At 53.0% G+C, this 17,792-nt stretch overlaps 2 protein-coding genes across 2 annotated transcripts in view; one reads left to right on the forward strand and one right to left on the reverse strand.

Annotated features, from left to right (window-relative positions):
- Slc37a1 (solute carrier family 37 member 1) overlaps positions 1 to 2,312 on the reverse strand; it is a 51,996-nt gene extending 49,684 nt beyond the window's left edge. The window contains exon 1 of the mRNA XM_003463920.5: positions 2,125 to 2,312. The gene's annotated coding sequence lies outside the window, so the exon portion shown is untranslated. The remainder of the gene's footprint in view (positions 1 to 2,124) is intronic.
- On the forward strand, positions 2,043 to 16,855 carry Rsph1 (radial spoke head component 1). The gene is made up of 9 exons (XM_003463919.4): positions 2,043 to 2,221; positions 4,619 to 4,732; positions 4,830 to 4,935; positions 8,335 to 8,425; positions 8,871 to 9,006; positions 12,457 to 12,528; positions 15,644 to 15,803; positions 16,330 to 16,449; positions 16,671 to 16,855. The coding sequence occupies exons 1-9, from the start codon at positions 2,168 to 2,170 to the stop codon at positions 16,721 to 16,723; spliced, it is 906 nt and encodes a 301-aa protein (XP_003463967.2). The 5' UTR covers positions 2,043 to 2,167; the 3' UTR covers positions 16,724 to 16,855.
- Positions 16,856 to 17,792: the final 937 nt, after the last annotated feature.

The following is a 17,792-nucleotide window of genomic DNA, read 5'->3' on the forward strand; positions in this document are numbered from 1 at the left end:
CCTAGCGATCTAAGCACCTCTTCAAGGCTTCACTCCAATACCTGTGTTATGGTGGAAGTTTCCCCTGTAGGCCTGAGTGTGGAAGGCTTGCTTGCTAGCCTGGGGCACTGTTAGGGGTGTGTGTGGAACCTTTAAGAGGCAGAACCTAGGGGGAGGAAGTTAGGTCAGGGGGTGTGGCCTTGAAGGGGAAGGTGGCACTCTGGCACCTTTTCTTCTTCACCTTATGGCCCAGCTGCCATAAGGTGAGTAGTTTCCTCTACCATGCATGCTCACCATGATGTTTGATGTTGCCACACCCAAAAGCAAGTGGTCAACCAACCATGGACAGAAAGCTCTGAATCTGTGAGCCAACAAAGCCTTTTTTCCCTGTATTGATTACAGTACCTAAGGTATTCTGTTACAGTAACGGACTGCTGACCAAACCTACTATCGCACTGGTAACACCTGGTCTTGGAAGAAGACATTCAAACCACAGCATTGTGAAATGTAAACAAGTCATTATTACAGATGCAGAGAGTGGAGTGCTTATTACAAGGGCCGGGGCATGGGGCAAACAGAGGTGTTGGCAGAAGGGTATAAGCGTTAGTTATAAAATGAGTAAGCTTTGAGGACCGATGTGCCACATGACTGTTGTGCATGTTAGCGTCTTGTTTACTTGAAATTTGATGAAATTTCAAGTATACCCAGGGCCCCCCCCCACAAACACACACACTCATACACACACATAGTATTATGGGAGGTGACAGATGTGCTAATTTGTCCTGCATATCTTGCATATGTAACATTTTAACTTGTTAATTAAACATTTGAAAAATTGTATTCAAATTTTACATTTTGTCACACTCAGGCTTTACCATGGGATAAGGTGGAAGTTCTTTCCTCCTCTCCAAGCCCCATTCCTCTTTCCCTCCTTCAGGGTGTCTTTTACACTTTTTATTTTCTTTTTATCAGTACCGGGAATTGAACTTACGACTGCCTGCTTGGAAGGCAGGTGCTTATGCCGCTGAGCTAAATCGCCAGCCCTCAGGGTGTCTTTTTATGTCACCCTGGAGCTATTCTGGGAAGGTGCTTCTTAGCTAGTGATTTCCGGCAGGCGGAGCAGGGGAGAGCACAGGGCACCGTTAGGTAGGGCGTACAACTGGGGAGGTGAGGAACACTGGGGCGTCTTGCCAGCGGGTGGGTGTCCAAGTGCAGGAGAGGAAAGGCGGACCATCTCGGGACACGTGCGTGGGACCGAGACTGTCAGTGTCTGGGGTCTGACAGAGAAGGGGGCGAGGATGGCTGTGGCTGAGACAGAGGAAAGGCTAGAGCAGTGGGGGAAGGAAGGCCTGCGCGTGGGCCGTGGAAAGGCAATGTGTCTATGACTGTAGAGAGGCACGAAGAGTGCATGAGTGTGACCGTGTACACGCGTGCGAATGTGAGGGGGCGTGCGAACCGAGTCGTGCCGGCAGCCGGAGGAGCTCGGTCGGGTGCTCAGAGTGCGAGGCTGAGTAGGCTGGGACTCGCTCGGGTGGGGAGGCGAGGTCAGCGCGGGGCGCATCAGCTGAGAGGCCTGAGCGCAGGCGGCGTTCACCGAGCGAACGAGACACAGCCCTGGGAACTCTCTCACCGGAAGTATCAGAACCTAGGACCCGCCGGCAGCCTCTGGGAGAACTAGCGGCCGGGCGGGATCGGCAGGACTTTCCGCTCCCCTGACAGAGCCCGGCTCCAAGGCAGCTCCTTGCTTGGGAGTCCTGGAGCCGGGCAGGAGGAGCCATAATTGTTCAACGCGCCTTTCGGTTGATAGGACAGCATCCCAGGGCCGCCCTTGGCTCCTCCCTGTGCTTTAGGTTACGCCCCCTCCGGCCATGATTGGTCAACGCGGCCTTCCCGTTGCTAGGACAATATCCCAGGGCTTCCCCTAGCCCTGCAATGAGATTTTTGCCCCTCCCAGACTCCGCCCCCCCACAGTTCGGGGCAGCCATTGGTCGACGCGCCCTTCTCGTTGCTGGGGCAGCACGTCAGCGCTACCGCTGGTTCCGCCCCGCGCCTCTCGCCCCGCCCCTTCCCGGCCGCGGGGAAGGCGGGGCTGGCCACGTCTCCATGGCGACGGCGGACGCGCCAGAGGAGGTGGCCGGTACTTACCGGCTAGCGACGTGGCGCCCAGAATCGAAGCAAAGAGGAGACCATGTCGGATCTGGGCTCCGAGGAGTTGGAGGAGGAGGGAGAGAACAGTCTTGGGGTGAGAGCTCCTGGCAGGGAGAGCTTCCGGGATGCGCGGCGGCGGGCGCGATCCGGAGGTCGGCCTGGGGCCGCGGAGGCGGGGAACTGAGCACTGAGCCGCGGCCCGGTCGGGACGGGACCACGGCGGGCCACACCCGGAGGCGCTGCGTCCTCCAGTGGACGGTGAAAGGTGTAACGCGGTGACGTTTAGTTCCACCGCCCGCCTCGCGCTCCCTCCCTCCCGCCCGCCTCCCATTTAAAGGCGAAGATTTCCAGACCCGACCTCCCGCCGTTTCCTCCCTGCTCTGTGAACTTCCTTGGATCGTCCCAGGCGGTTGAATAAATCATTTCTGTAACTTGAGCCTTGCTCCTGCGGGATGGAGGACGCTGCTTACCGGCAGCATGAGAAATACCCAGAGGCCTGAGCTCAGTAAAGGCGCCCAGATGTCGCCCTGTAGGCCTGGACCCACCAAAACTCCCTCATTGAGTCCCCAGAGAGGAGGCAGGGAACGCACTGAGCAATATGACTTGACCCCTGCGTGCTCATTTGTTTACCCAGAGAGCAATTCCTCCCAGAGCCAGAGAGGCCTGTGCAAGCCGGAGGCAGGATAGGTTCATAATCTACGGGAGAATCGAGCACCTCTTCGCTAACTGGACTGGTGCCTGTCCAGAGCTTGTTGCTGGCTCTGTGGTTCCATCTCCTGGCTTCTGCCTGTCCTGTGTCCAGTGGAATGACCTGGCCACTACGGAGAGCAAGAAGTGCCCGGGACTCTCCCTTCCTCTCCCCTCCCCCACAGCCAGGGCAAAGACCTGGACAGACCAAACCCCAGCCTCACCACACCCCCTCCCTCCGCCCCCCTTCTGCAATCAGTCTGAAGCCTGTACTCCTAGGCTGCACCCTCCGAGTAGTAAAGCTACCTCTTTACTGCAGCTTATTCAGGGGCCCCTCCTGGGTGAATCCAACCTGCATTCCCTGTCTTGTGAGCTTTGTTAGTGTCCACCCGGTTTGTAACTTTAGTGCTCCTAACTTGAAGTTTGGGGTCACTTAGAATAAGGAGCTATTTCTTATGTGGCTCAGGAATGGTAACGTTGGAGGCCTCTCTGAGCTAGGTGGGAGGCAGCCCGCTGTATATTTTGGTTTAGACTTGCCCTGAATTGAATTCTGTAGTCTAGGCAAAAATTTCCAGTGAAACAGGGCTGTTTCTGTCTGAGGTCTTCACCACGCTTACAAATACAGACACCTTTGTAATAAATCTACTTACACAGACCCAGTTCCATGGGGGCTTCAGTTTTAACTTTAAAATAAACGTTATGGTATATGTTTAAAGTATCTAACGTGACACTTTGAACTACCCACGTTGGCCATTTTATTACTTTTTATTTTTTGGTACAGGGATTGAACTCAGGACCTCTTGCTTGCCAGGCAGGCACTGTGCCACTAAACTGTATCCCAGCCCTGTTTTTGTTTTTTGAGATATGGTCTCTATGTAGTTCAGGCTGACCTTGACTAACGATGCAGCCGAGGCTGGCTCAGACTTGATAGTCCTCCTGCCTCAGCCTCCCTAGCACTGGGATTAGAGAGGCACGCCGGCACGCCTGTCTCTGTTATTATATATTCCACCCTGATGTGCTAAGCACTGGGAAATGGCAAGCAAAGTAGTATTATGTTATAGTTTTCTTTTAACTTGGGGAAAAAATTTCATTATTTGAGCTGAGGCCTTGTTCTATGGCCCACACTGGCCTGGAACTCCTGCCCTCCAGTGGTCTTACCCTCCCTTTCTCCACACAGCTGAGATAACAGCCAGGGGATGATATTTGGAGGTGGGAGTGGCGAGCTGAAATCCAGGCCCCATGCATGCTAGACAAGTGCTCTGCCAATGAGTTGCACCCCAGCCCAGCAGACGTCCACGTCAGGGACATAACCACTCCAGACCCAGCTATGCGTGTCTGGACCTTGTTTCTGAGAGGCAGGCGTCCGGGGAGCCCCTGTATGTCCAGCACCCCCGAGCCCTCACCCTCCCATTGGGCTCTTTACAGGACAAAGGGCGCCATAGGAACAGACACCCAGGGGCTCCTGCATGGAGGACCCACTTCTGCTAGAAGTGCACAGGGCTGCTGACCTGTCCTGCCCAAGGTCAGGCTTGGCCCTGTTCACATTCCTGGCATAGGGCTGACTCAGGCTCTCCTTGAGGCTGCACCTCACTGACTGCAGGCTCGGAAGCTGCAGGGTGTGGGCATATCACACGCACAGGCAGGTCACACGCACGGGCAGGTCACACACGCACCTGTGGTGTGGCCTCGGACCGGGCGTAGTTACCCCCCCACCTGTACCTAGGGCCCCTGAGTGCAGTGCCACCCAAGCTGGGGTCTATACTACATGACCTGAGTCGCTGTGGCCCAAACCCCCTCTCTGCAGGAGTATGAAGGGGAGCGCAACGAGGCCGGGGAGCGGCACGGGCACGGCCGGGCGCGGCTGCCCAACGGGGACGTGTACGAAGGCCAGTATGAGTTCGGTCAGAGGAACGGCCAGGTCAGGAGCTGGAGAATGGCTGCTTTTGTGTTTTATTCTCTCTTAGCAAGTGTGTAGTTCGGGAATGATCTCCATGGTGTCAATCCGTGTGTTTCAGGGAGTCTACAAATTTAAAAATGGTGCCCGGTACACTGGACAATATCTTAAAAATAAAAAGCACGGTCAAGGCACTTTTATATATCCAGATGGATCGAGATATGAAGGTAAAACATTGCTCAGAGTTCTTTTTTTATGTTGTGGAGGTTTTTTTTTTTCCCTCAAGCTTGTGCAGACGTGGAAGTATTTGAGAAAGCTTAAATTTCTCTCAATTACTCATTCGACAAACCCAGATTGTGTGCCTGTATTCACAAGGTTGGTACAAAACTCAGGAAGCCTAGAAGCTAACTAGCTAACCAGTTAGTTAACTAGTGTGGGAAACGCCCATGGTCTCTGAGGCCAGCACTTGCCCTCCTGGAAGCCTGGTTCTGGGCCCACCCTTGGGCCACAGCCTGCAAGCTCTGTGCCTCAGTTTCCTCAAATTGTCCTTGCTGCCCCTGCTTCTCGCCACGCCCTCTTCACGTGCACTTGTTGTGTGTCTTTGAACCCATTGGTTCCTTCCTTTGCATGGCTGGCTTTCCTGTTTCTGTCCCAGTTCTATCAGCGTGGCCTCTGCCATAAATGTTGGCTAGATCTCTCCGACAGCTGACTGCCAGCGTGGCCCCTCCTAGCTGCCTTCCTGGGGGCTCCATGTCCTGTGTGGTCAGCACCTTGCAAGTCCTTGAGGCCATGTCCTCACCAGCCTTACTGGCAAGAGACTTCGTGTTATTTGTAACTCACCTTGTGGTTTTGTCATGGTCTTTGGTTGTGAAGAAATCAAAAGATGTCTGTGTCCCAGTCGAGGTCTCTTTACCACCAGGGTGTGCTGAGTCTTAGCTCGCAGAAGCCAGTTTGCCTTTGGTTTTTTGAGACAGGGTCTCCCTGTGCAGTTCAGGCTGGTGGTGAGCTCACTTTGCAGCCCAGGCTGGCTTTGAACTTGAAGTGATCCTCAGGCCTCAGCCTCCCGAGTGCTGGGATTATAGCTGTGCACACCCAGCCCTATCAGTTTCCAGTTTTTGATTCCGAGTCTCTGTTGCTCACACTGTCCGCCCTGTCTTCCTTCTCACCTGCACTTGTCCGAACCGTGGTCCACTCCTGAGATCCTGCAGTGGGGTCCCCCCTCCGCTGACAGCTCTGTCACCAGGCGGGTGCAGGCTCCTTGAAGACCACGCTGGTGCCTCCCAGAGTGCTCAGGTTGTGGCGAATAATGTGGGGATGATTGAAGAAATATGTGAAAATTCCTTGTGCAGATAAACTCCCGGACTTGTTTCTAGGAGCAGGCACTGCTTGGGCAGTTTGCCCCGCATATTGTGGTGCTGGACCCCGTTTTTATGTAAGGCAGAAGCTGGAATAAGCTTTGGGTCTTCTGGAAGAAAAAGAATATGAAATATGCATGAATCTTTATTACTGATGAGAAATCAAAATCAATTAAAAATTTAAAAGGCCACAGGCCACACAGCACCCTTGGAGGTGACCTGGGGATTTTTGAATTAGTGCCTGGCGCTCTTGTCCACTACCTGCCACTACCTGTCTGTCCTCACAGCTCTCCAGTATCGTCTATGGGGAGAATAGAGGCTGCTTCCTTCGTTTCCATCCGATCAATGCATTGATCAGTTGGTTTCTACTTATTCACCTAGTGATTTGTTCCTGGCGATGCGAGAACCCGTGATAGAAATGTCCGCTGGGGAGCCTGGCCAGTGCCATTGGTCCCTGAGCGGTCAGTGAACCAGAAATGGACCCGAAGTTCCCTGTAACTGGCTGCCCAGCTTCGGCTGGCCTCGGGATCCGGGGGACTTGAGAGTCTCCGTCTTTGCTGGTTTCAGTGTTTCAGGACCTGGTGCGGAACATCTGGTTTGCAGCCATGTGTGGGGGTGGCCTTCTGTCCTCCCTTCTCCTGCCCCTCCGTCTGTCACTCGGGCCCCTTCCCTTTGGGAGCCATCTAGCTCCCGACTCCCTGGTGTCTCTTATTTTGCTCTTTTTTGTTGTTGTTTTGAGACAGGGTCTCGCTATGTGGTTTGGGCTGGCCTTGAACTCACTATGTAGCCCAGGCTGGCCTCGAACTTGGGGTGACCCTCCTGGCTCCCCAGATTGCTCCTTATTTTTATGCCAGGTTTCTCAGTAAAGAGAAACCATGTGACATTAAAGCTCATGAGTCTGATTTGTTTCACTTAGGATTATGGCCTCAAGATGCACCCTTTTTCCTACAGATGACTCAAATTATCCTTCTTCACGGCAGATTAGGCTCCACAGTGTGTAATGGCATACTTCTTTTGTCCATTCATCTGTCGATGGACAGAGAGACCACTTTCAAGGCTTAGCTATTACGAGCAGTGTTGTTGTAGACATGGGCGTGCAGGGATTGCTGTGATATGATGACTTTGACTCTTTAACTCTTTCGGGAAGGTAGCCAGAAGAGAAGCTGGGAATTTCTAGTTGTGGTTTTTTTTTTTTTTTTTTTTTTTTTTTTTTTTTTTTTTTTTCTGTCTTTTTCCTTTTTATCGGTACCAGGGATCGAACTCATGACTACCTGCTTTACAAGGCAGGCGCTTATGCTGCTGAGCTAAATCCCCAGCCCCTAGCTGTGGTTTTCCACTTTTATTTTTCTAGTTTTGGTTTCTGATTTCCACAGTGTTTGTACTGTTTTGGGTCACCCCCCCCCCCCACCCCGCAGCCTCGCCAGCACTTGTTGTTACTTGAGGGTGGGGTAGGGTGGAAACTCCGTGTTGTGTTAGTGTGCAGTTTTCTCGTGGCAGTCAGGCTCAGTTTGAACGCTGTCTCTGTCCCAGGCAGCCCATGAGAGCCACACATGCACAAGTGGTGTGATAGAAAAATAGGGCAAATGCTTAAACTTTAAAAATGTATTAGAGTCACAGAGCATCGGTCCCACCAAAACCCTCCCCTTGCTTTGCACACACCCCGCCCACTGCGCTGGCCCCTCCTGTAGCAGCTCTGGAGCCCTGAGGGTCTCTGGTTGTGTTGTCCTGGCTGCCTCCATGTCCTGACCACTTTCATGGTCACTGTGACTTGGGGGAGGAGCAGGCAGTGGCCCAGTGCCAGGTTTGGTAAAAGGTGGGTGAGGACACTGTGGGGTTTGTGGGAACCCTGGCCTTCCAATGGTTGGCACACACACTGTGTTTTTGACCGCACCACTTAAAGACGCTTAGAAAAGACGACTCCAGAGCTGCTGCAGAAAGCGACACGAACAGTGGGGTGAAAAGCAGCAGGCAGAATTTTGAGAGGATTTGTGGTAATGTGTCTTTTTCTGTAATAAAATTTTTAAAGTTAAATACCATAAACTTTGACCCCCCTTGTACACTACCCTAGGCCAGTGGACCCCACTCTGCCTGGCCTCTTTCAGGTCCACAATGGAAGGGGGTGGAGGGAGGTCACAGAGCAGGGTTACCATGGTGGCTCCACATTTGTCCCGCAGAACTTCCTGAGCTCACTGCCAGGGCCCTCGGTGCCTTCAGAGGGGCCTATGGCTCTGTCCCTTTCTTCTCACTGGGACTTCATGTCGCCCCTCGCAGGAGAGTGGGCAGATGACCAGCGGCATGGCTATGGCGTGTACTACTACGTCAACAACGACACCTACACCGGGGAATGGTTCGCTCACCAAAGGTTGGCTCTCACCTCGGCCACCGCTGTATTTATGGGACTAGAACCGTGACACCTCTGCTGCACCCCTTAGAAAGCAAAATCCTGACAGACCCCATTTACAGGCTCCCCCAGGCCCTTCCACAGCGGGGATGGAGGGAAAGCCACGCAGTAGGTGCCGCTGCCTGGCAGATCCTCTTCCCATGAGCCCTGGGGGTGGGGGTCACAGAGACCCCAAATCAGTGCCTGGGCTGCAGCTCCCTGCAGCTCTGCCCAAGCCTGGCAAGCGGCCAGCCTCTGTGCCCGTGCCAAGCAAGAGGCGACCTTAGGTTGGACACAGAAGCCAACTCAGCAACCCAGCAGGGCACCGGCCTCCCCGAGGCCACCCTCAACCCCACTGCCTGAGTTAGACACCCAGAAGGACTCTCGGGATGCGGACCCAAAGCGCACTGGGCCCTTTCTCTGCCAGGCACGGGCAAGGCACCTACCTCTACGCAGAGACCGGCAGTAAGTACGTCGGCACCTGGGTGCACGGCCAGCAAGTGGGCGCAGCTGAGCTCATCCACCTGAACCACAGGTACCAGGGCAAGTTCCTGAACAAGCACGTAAGTCGGTGGTGTGGGGTGGGGTGGGGGCTCAGCCCTGCCACGGTGCTGGGGAGCGGGGGGAACCGCAGGGGAATCTCCCTGTCCCTCATAGATACTGGTGCTGGCTGCTGTGCCCCTCAGATGCCCGCAGAGGTGGAGGCAGGTGGTAGCCACTGGGGGCCCCCAGCCACTCCCTGTTAGGACACGGGGTCGCCTCAGACTCTGGTGGTTCGTGCCCCTGCTGACCTGCGCATCAGAAGTCAAATACCTATTTCCTGCAACTCTAGCCTGAGCTGGAGCTCTGCTGGAGCCCAGGAGGGAGACCCCAAGCTCTGTCCCCTCCTGCCAGCCAGCTCACTGCAGGCACTTGGGGGAGATTTGGGCAGTGGCTGGGTCTCTGGTTCCCTGCTCCAGTCCCACTGCCTTGGATGCGCTTGGACTTCTCATAGCAAGGGGTCGTGGGGTGCAGAGGAACCCCAAGTAACCACATGGGCATGTGCGGTGGCTTTGGTCAGGGCGCAAAGGGAAACTGCCCCTGGGGTGGGGCCTTGCTGAGCACAGGGTGGTCTCAGAGGACCACACGGCGTCCTCTCTGGACTCACTGATGGCCCAGTTTTCATGTGCATGGAGGTCATGCCTGTCCGTGGACGTGGCAAGATCCGTACATAAGCTAGACCAGGCTGACCTGAAAAAGCGAGAAAGAAGTGGAGGCTCTGTCCTGCCGTCAGTGAGAGATTCATGTTCTACCAGGCACCCATGTGGGTTTCCCACCTGTAGATCACTGGGATAGGCCCCGACCCTCCTGCAACCCGAGGCTCTACCTCCTTGAGGTGTTCCCACTGGTTCTGACTCTGTCTCTGTCTTTCTGTCTTTGTCTGTCTGTCTGTCTGTCTGTCTGTCTGTCTCTCTCTCTCTCTCTCTCTCTCACACACACACACACACACACACACACACACACACACGGACAGAGTTTATGCTGAATCACAATTTTGAGGTTTGAACCACACAGGTAGGGTCAGGCTGTGTCAGAACGCAAAGTCGCATCCGTCATCTCCTGGGCATGAGGGGAGGTGTGAGCCAGGCCTGGCTGGGACTGAGCTCCCAGCAGCCAGGCAGACAGAGCCACTCACTGCAGAGCTGTGCAGAACTCGCCCAGGTTGTGGATCCCAGCTCCCCAGCCTTCTGAGACAGTAGCCAGAGCGCCATGCAAACCTGTGTGGGTGGCTGGAGGGGGCGGTGAGGAGGCCCCCCCAGCCCTGCTGTGGTCTTTGCTGCAAGGGCACCTCTGGATATCACTGGCTTTCTTTACTTGCCCTTCCATCTATGAATCCATCTCCTCTGCTCATGGGAATACATGTTCAATTTTGGGAGAATTTTTGCCCAAATCTAGAATTGCAGATAAAAACCGATGAGATTTCAAAGTTAATTTTATTCCAATTTTGTCTTTTGGCAAAGTGATTCTGCAGGGTTATTTATTTATTTATGTTTCCAAATCCATTTTATTTCAAGGAGAAAAAGAAGAAAAAAAACTACAACAAAATTTCAATATAAGTCAATCAGGGGCAGCAATGGCACATACATTGTGCACTGTCACCCCCAGATCACTCACCAGAGCACAGGACGTCTGCATTCAGCTGTCCATACATTATCAGCACCCATCTTTCTTTACTGCAAACTCAGAGAAATCAATAGTGTATATCTACCTTAACTAGTTTTTTATGTACATACACATATGCTATTTCTTTCAGCTTCTCACACTAGTGAGACAATATGTTTGCACATGTGAGTCTTACTTATTTCACTAATGAGTATGGTCTCAAGTTGCATCCATTTACCTAGAGGAGTCTGTACTTTATCCTTCTTTATGGCTGAGTAGTACTCCATTGTATAAAAATACCACGTCTTTTTAATCCATTCCTCAGTTAATGGGCGCTTAGGTTATTTCCAAGATCTGGCTGTTACAAGCTGTGCTTGTGCAGGATTATTTACATAGTGTTTATGCAGATACTGGACTTGCAAAATGTACGCATGCTGAGGTTTTAAATTATGGCTCATAAGGCCCATTGTTCTAAGCAGCTCTTATATGCTTGACAGTAAACCAGGAGTCTCTCTGTCCTGCGTTCTCACCAAGCTTGAGTATTATCATTCTTTTAATTTTTTATTTTAAATCTAGTGGGTACAAATGTTGTCCCTTTGTTTGAAAGTATGTTTCCCTGGTTACCAGCAATGCCAGCACTTCTCACACTTCCTCCAGAAATCTCCTGCTCAGGTCCTCCCTGGTGGCTTATCTGCCCGCAGGATCTGAGTTGGGGACAGGCAAGTCCAGTGAGGCAGGCTGGACGGCAGAGTGAATAACTGGATGCTTGATAAGGACATGTTTTGAAGGAATGAACATAAGAGCGTTGCATTCTGGTGCAGGTCCAGGACAGCTGGTTGACCATTTGAGAGAAGAATAAAGCCCACATTCACCCCCAGCCTATGTAGGAAGGAACTGCCTAAAATCAGCTTTAACTGTGAGCAAGATAATCACTTGTGGAAGAAACTAGTTGTATTTTTATGGCCTTTGAAATGAGGAAAGAGGACTTTTTAGACAGACTCATAAAGGAAAAACCAACAGATTTAGTTTCATAAAGATAATTCCTCCTTTGAGACAGGCGTGGTATCTTGCACCTGGAATCCCAGCACTCTGGGAGGCTGAAGCAGGAGGATCACAAATTCGGGCCCAGCCTGAGGAATCGACTAACTTAGTGAGGCGCTGTCTCAGAAATAAAGAAAGGCTGGCATGGATTTCACTCTGCAGGCCCTGGGTTCAGTCCTTGGTAACACGCAGTCCCGTACCTACAGATTATCTGTTATAGATTAGGAGACAGAAGAAAATTTAAGGGGCCAGTGAGAATGGGCTTAGGGTACCTGCAGTGTTTCCTATGCGAAGCTTTGTATTCGTCAGCATGGTTTAAATAATCCCCATAAATTTGTGCAGTTATAATGTGTTGATTGAAAGGTTTATGCAAAACTTTAGGGAAATACTAACTTCTCTGCTTTATTACACTGTGCATACATATTTGAAATTACCACACCGCAACTCTTCCACTTATATAATTAAAATTGAATTTTAAAAGCATTTTTAAATCTTGAAAAAAATTCAGCCTTTCCAATAACTTAAAAGTGCAAATTAAAATGATAAACTTCCTGGTTTTTGTATAAAGATCATGTAAGGAGAGACCAGGACATGCGGTGTTGAGGGTGTGGAAAGTCAGAGAACCTAGGTGATGCACACTGGAATTGTCAGGAAGCCTACAGTGCAGGAAGGGTCGGGGGTTCCAGGGAGACCCATTGCAGCGCTTGTTCAGTGAGGTCTTCCCTGTCAGGGAAATTATGGGCATAGCAGATATCAAGCTTTGGTGGGGGCGTGTAGGGAGCGTGCGGGGCACCATGCGGCGAACCTCACCTGTGCCCTCTTCCTCGTAGCCTGTGGGGCCGGGGAAGTACGTGTTTGACATTGGCTGCGAGCAGCACGGCGAGTACAAGCTGACTGACGTGGTAAGTGGGAGAGAGGGGCCTGCTCTCTGGGTTTGCCCCGCCCACAGTCGGGCTAACTCTGGCTACTGTTCCCTGTCTGTCCCCTTGTGTATTCTCATGTACCCGTGTGAAGTCACACAATCATAAGTCACAGGTAACGTGTCGCAGTCCTCGCCAAATCCTGGACCTCGCTCGTTTCTGTCCTGAATCAGGGAGGTCGAGGCAGTGGTAGGTCCAGGAAGGACAATGGAAATCTGCCACTGGGGTCATTGAGTTGCCCCTCCTGGAACCTGGCTGATGCATCATTTTCTCTTTTTTTTTTTTTTTTTTTTTTTTTTTTTTACCCTTTTCAATATTTAGCATTAATATTAATACTGAATTGAGGCCTTGCATGGTGGTACAATCCCAGTACTCAGGAGGCTGAGGCAGGAGGATTGCCTTGGGTTCGAGGCCAACCTGGGTTACGCAGTGAGTTCAAGACCAGGCAAAGGCAGACCCTGTCTCAAAAAGACAAAACCTAAACAGAACAAAACAAAAGACCTGAATTCATATTAAAAGCTAGCCAGCTTTTAATGTCATCGTTAGTGGGCACTCAGATGAAGATGGGGTGTGTGTCAGGGAGGGAGATCTGTGTTCGGATTCCTAGTTTGGATTATCTTCCTGTACAGATGCTCAGTAACTTATTAAAAGCTGCTAGTATTATACTAATTTTGAACCTTTAATTTCTTTGCTCACGAATGTCATTCTCAGGGTGGGAAGTTTGCAATTTTAGGGATGAAAGAAAAATGCTAAAGGTTGCTTCTGTTTTTATTCTCTGAAGCCCTTGGGCGTCCTCTCCTGTGGGCCGAGCCCCACAGTGCCGTACAGACCCCCTCCCGTATCTGCGTAGGGTCTTTTCTGAAACCAAGCGTGGTGTATATATGTGGCCATCGTAAAGTTTAACCAAGGAATCATGGAGAGCACTGATCCCTAGGTGTTCTTTCCTGTACGTCAGGAGGGCTCACAAGGTCTAATTTTAAGACAGGCACAGCAAGAGATTAGTACCGATAACAGAACAATGATGACTACACCGTGGAAAAGCTACATGGATGTGATCGCCCTAAACTTACCCTGTCCGCGTCCTACTGTCCCGTGGATTTGAATGACTTCCGTGGGTGGTTTTTCCTTACCTTGTTAGGTCAGGGATTTTCACCCAAGGGTGGGGTTGGGCTTCTCTCTGAGGAAGGGAGCTGCTGGCCTCATGGCTGTCAGGTGTGGGACAGTAATAAGTGGCAGAAGTGTCACCTGGCCACAGCCCTGAGACCTGGTCACCAATGGCTGCTCAGTTCAGTGACAAAGGCAGGGGGAGGGTGGAGTGGACTCCAGGCTCCCATCACATTGTCCAGTGGGGCGCAGGCTGAAGCTGACAGACTGTTTCTGGAGTTTTCCTGTTTTAGAAGGTGTGGCCGAGGCAGGGTGGCCCAGGACCCCTTCTGCCTTGACTGACCCGGCCCTGGTCCTCGATGATGCTTTTGTCAGCCCTCTCCAGCCCCCAAGGACCTCTTCACACCGTGGGTCCCATGAGGTTTGGTCACTGAAGGCTCCACTCAGCCCCCCTCGGTGGTAGCTGTCAGCTGTCACCTATACAGGGTGCTCTGGCTGTTCTGTCCTGCTGGCCTTGTTTTAGTCCTGGCAGCCCAGCTTCTCTACCCAGGGTTCCCCGATTTTACCATCTTCACCCCTTCACTTCCCATGTACATGGATGCTGAGCCCCTCCAGCTGCTGGTCCCCAAGTGTCAGGGTCTGGCCATTCCCCACTGCTCCCTGCTTCCAGCTCTGGTTCCCTCGCCGTGATGTCCACTTCCTGTGCCTCGCGGTCACTTTGTCCCCAGCACATCCTGAAGCCACCAGTGGTCTCTGAGGAGATGCCCACCTTTTTCCTGGGGCCGACATCTTTAGTAACCTTGTGCCAGTCCATCCCCTTGGCCTCGCTTCCTCCTGTCTTCTTTGTGGTCCCCTTGCAGTTAAAAGCTAAGTGACCAAGGTTGTGCTAGCTGACTAGAAAATGGTCACAGGTGGGTGCCATGGCACACATCTGTACACCCTGCACTCAGGATGCTGAGGTGGGAGGATTGCTGCAAATTTGAGGTCAGCCTGGGCTACATAGTGAGTTCAAGCTCAGCCTGGACCATGAGGTGAAAACCTGTCTCCAAGGAAGGCCGTAGTAAAAGGCAGTGAGGTTTAGGGCTCCAGAGCACTGAAGTATCTTTTTTAAGAGTTGGGGATGGGGGTGGAGCCAGTGATGTCAAAACAGACCCCAAGTCCTGAGCCGGATGCACAGGGCTTTGGGGTCACCTGCAGCGAGGAAGTGGGGAAAGGAGACCGGAAGAGGCAGCAGCTGCCCGGCGATGTGACCCTGGGGCCCTTGGTGTGCTTGTGGAGGGGCGAGGACCGGGAAGTGGGTGTGAATGCTGGCAGCTGGGTGGGCACCCTTCTTGGGAAGGACTTGGTTTGGAGCCCTGGCTGCCAGCCGTGAGTCTGTCCTGCAGCTGGAGCACAGGAGCACTGTGTCCCCTCCCTCGGGGATGGAGCTCAGGTATTTGGGACCAAATGGAGTGAGCAAGATCTGAGCAGAAGGTCGAGGCACTGCAGATCCTGTCACCGGGGACAGCCTGCCGTCCCCACAGGGCTGCTGCTCAGGGCTGCACGGTGTGTGAGCCTTGGTGTCCAGATGGAGAGCCCTGCATGGCTTCCCTGAGATTCCCCCTCCTGTGGTCACGCCCTCCATGTCACTCTGTGGGCGTCGTCCACGTGGCCCCTGTGGTGCGGAGGTGATTTGATTGCTCAGAGCTGGGAAACGTGGCCCACGGCTGAGCAGCACAGGGTTTAGGGTGATGCTTGGAGCCTGCAGCAGCAGCAGCAGTGTCTTGTTAGAATCGCCAGGCGCCGCCTGCTCCGTGGGGCTCCGCGCCCATACAGGGCTTTGGAACTCTGTTTGCAGCCCTCGGTGGACGCTTGGACTCTAGGCTCTTGTTCTGGTCACCGAGCAGGGTTACCAAAGGCTCCCACACTACCTGGCCTCTTTCTATGGCTTTCAGTATCCCAGACCCAGCATATGCAATCCTTGGTAAATTTCTATTTCTTGCACTTGAAACAGGAAAGAGGAGATGAGGAGGAGGAGGAGGAGACCTTGGCAAACATCATTCCAAAATGGAAAGCCACGCAGATCACAGACCTGGCTCTGTGGACACCTACTCTCCCGGAGAAGCAGCCCTCCTCGGTGGGCCCTGGCCCGGATGAGACACTCGGAGAGGAGGGTATGGGCGCCCCACTGGTGCACCCTGGGGAGGGCTCTCTGGGGACAACTGCTAGGATAGGTCAGTGGCTCCTGGCTTTGGGGAAGTCACAGGAGTGGCCAGCAGAGGAAAGCCAAGCCTGAAGCAGCCCTCGGCCACCTTGGTGAACTTGGGCCCCCTAGGTCTGTGCCCTGTATGGGCAACTCAGGCTTGGCCTGTTCTGTCTGCCACTAAGCCCTCCCTGAGACTGGAAATGTCTGGAAATGTGTCCCAGAATGTTGAATCAGGTGTCACCAGGTGACACTGCTTCCAGTGGAAGTGGTCAGAAGACAAAGCAAGGAGTCACATTTGTTATCTGGCCACTTGGGTGATTTTTGGCTGCCCTCACTGTCCGGTCCATAGCAATCACTGTGGGGGCTGCTCTGGGGCCAGACCTGGACAGGAGCCCCCTGCTCTCAGGAGGACGAGAGTGGTGCTGGGCAGCTGGGTCGGGCTTGCGAGGCCAGGGTCACCCTGCCTGGGCCAGTGTCCTCCCATTCTCTTCCAGGTGTCCCAGAGATGGAGGAGGAAGTTCAAGCTCTGTCCGACGGTTTTGAGGGGGAGCTGGACCTGCGGCCAGGAGAGGAGGACACGGATGCCTGGGAGCTCAGTTCCGAAATAGACCAGGGTGAGGACTGGGCTCCTCTTCCTTCCTCCCTCCCGTGCTGGCTTGGCTCAGCCCAGGATCCGAGGAGCCATGGGAGCTGCAGGAGCCCCAGGGACCTGATGCTGGGGTGCTGTCCAGTATGGCAGTGTCACGGTGTCACGGGGGACCCCTGGGTGTGCATGGACCTTGTTTGGAATCCGAGCCAGGGGTATGAGTTGGCTCCCCTCTCCTCCCTCCCCCAGCAAGCACGGTTGTGGAGGAAGAGGAGGCGAGGCAGGCGGAGCTGCAGGACTAACAGATGGCAGAGAGAGCGGACTCGGCCAGGGTCCGGGCCGGCGCTGTGAATGCACCTCCTTAGTTGTTAAGTCGGTTTATGATGGCAAATAAACCCCTCCAGAGCCCCTTGTTTCTGGAATAACTGCTGCTACCTGTTGTGTGTTATTTAATTTTTTTTTCTATTCCTAAACATTTGCATAGTACGTGTTCCTGATCCATAATGACTAACTCACCGTGGGGCTGTAGGGAACCGCTGAAGCTGGAGATCGATCAGGTTGTGGGGCTAAAGCAAGGCCGGCCCTGAGAACATGGAGCCCAAAGCGAGCCGGGTAAACCAGCTGCCCCAGCTCCAGGAAGGCAGGGCCCAGCCGGCCAGGCAGACAGGTAGCCGGCAGCGGGGCTGAACCTGCCGTCCTCCTGAGTGTGTAAATAACCGCGCTGCAGCGGCTGGGCAGTTCCTTCTGTCCCATCAGGAGAGGGGGCTCCACCGGACCCCAGCTTTCCTCTCCTCTTTATTTTCCCATCCTCTCACCTCCTTCACCCCAGGAGCCTCCAGGGCCACGTGGTCACAGCATGGGGTGTTGGTCCGCGTGCTCAGCACAGCTTCGTTCTCCCTCCTCCTCCTTCCTCCACCTGTTGGTCCTTTTCACATTTTGAAAAAGCTCTTTGCTGTTATCTGGGTTTTTCCTTTGCTCTGTGTTTATACTTCAAGTTTCTTGGAAGGGAAACCAGGCGGGATTTAAGCCCATGTGTCTGACTAGTTCACGATGCACTAGGTCTCAGGGGCACCCATTTCCTACAGATGACGCCAGTGTATCCTTCTTTATGGCAGGGTTGTAACGATGGTACAGAAACCTTTCAGTGTGCCTCCCCTCCGTGTATTGTTTTTGGCCAGCAAGTGCTTCTTACCATGAGAATTCTGTGATGTTTATTCTGGGGTATTAGATAACCATAGTGTTTCTTCACTGTGGTTTTTATTAGTCACTGATTTTTGAGGACTTGATACATACCATGTAGACACTGCTGTCCACAGAACTGCAGTCCTTCCCCAGCAGAGGTGGCTTCTCCTGTCCCCCAGTGTGGCCGGC

The sequence above is a fragment of the Cavia porcellus genome, unplaced genomic scaffold (assembly GCF_034190915.1).
Source record: "Cavia porcellus strain 051 isolate PalLab524CR breed Dunkin Hartley unplaced genomic scaffold, mCavPor4.1 scaffold_15, whole genome shotgun sequence".
NCBI lineage: Eukaryota > Metazoa > Chordata > Mammalia > Rodentia > Caviidae > Cavia > Cavia porcellus.

Coding starts and splice junctions, on each gene's coding strand:
- Rsph1 (XM_003463919.4), top strand. CDS start 2,168: ATGTCGGATCTGGGCTCCGAGGAGTTGGAGGAGGAGGGAGAGAACAGT. Junction 8,426..8,870: donor GAATGGTTCGCTCACCAAAG/GTTGGCTCTCAC, acceptor TTTCTCTGCCAG/GCACGGGCAAGGCACCTACC. Junction 9,007..12,456: donor GCAAGTTCCTGAACAAGCAC/GTAAGTCGGTGG, acceptor TCTTCCTCGTAG/CCTGTGGGGCCGGGGAAGTA.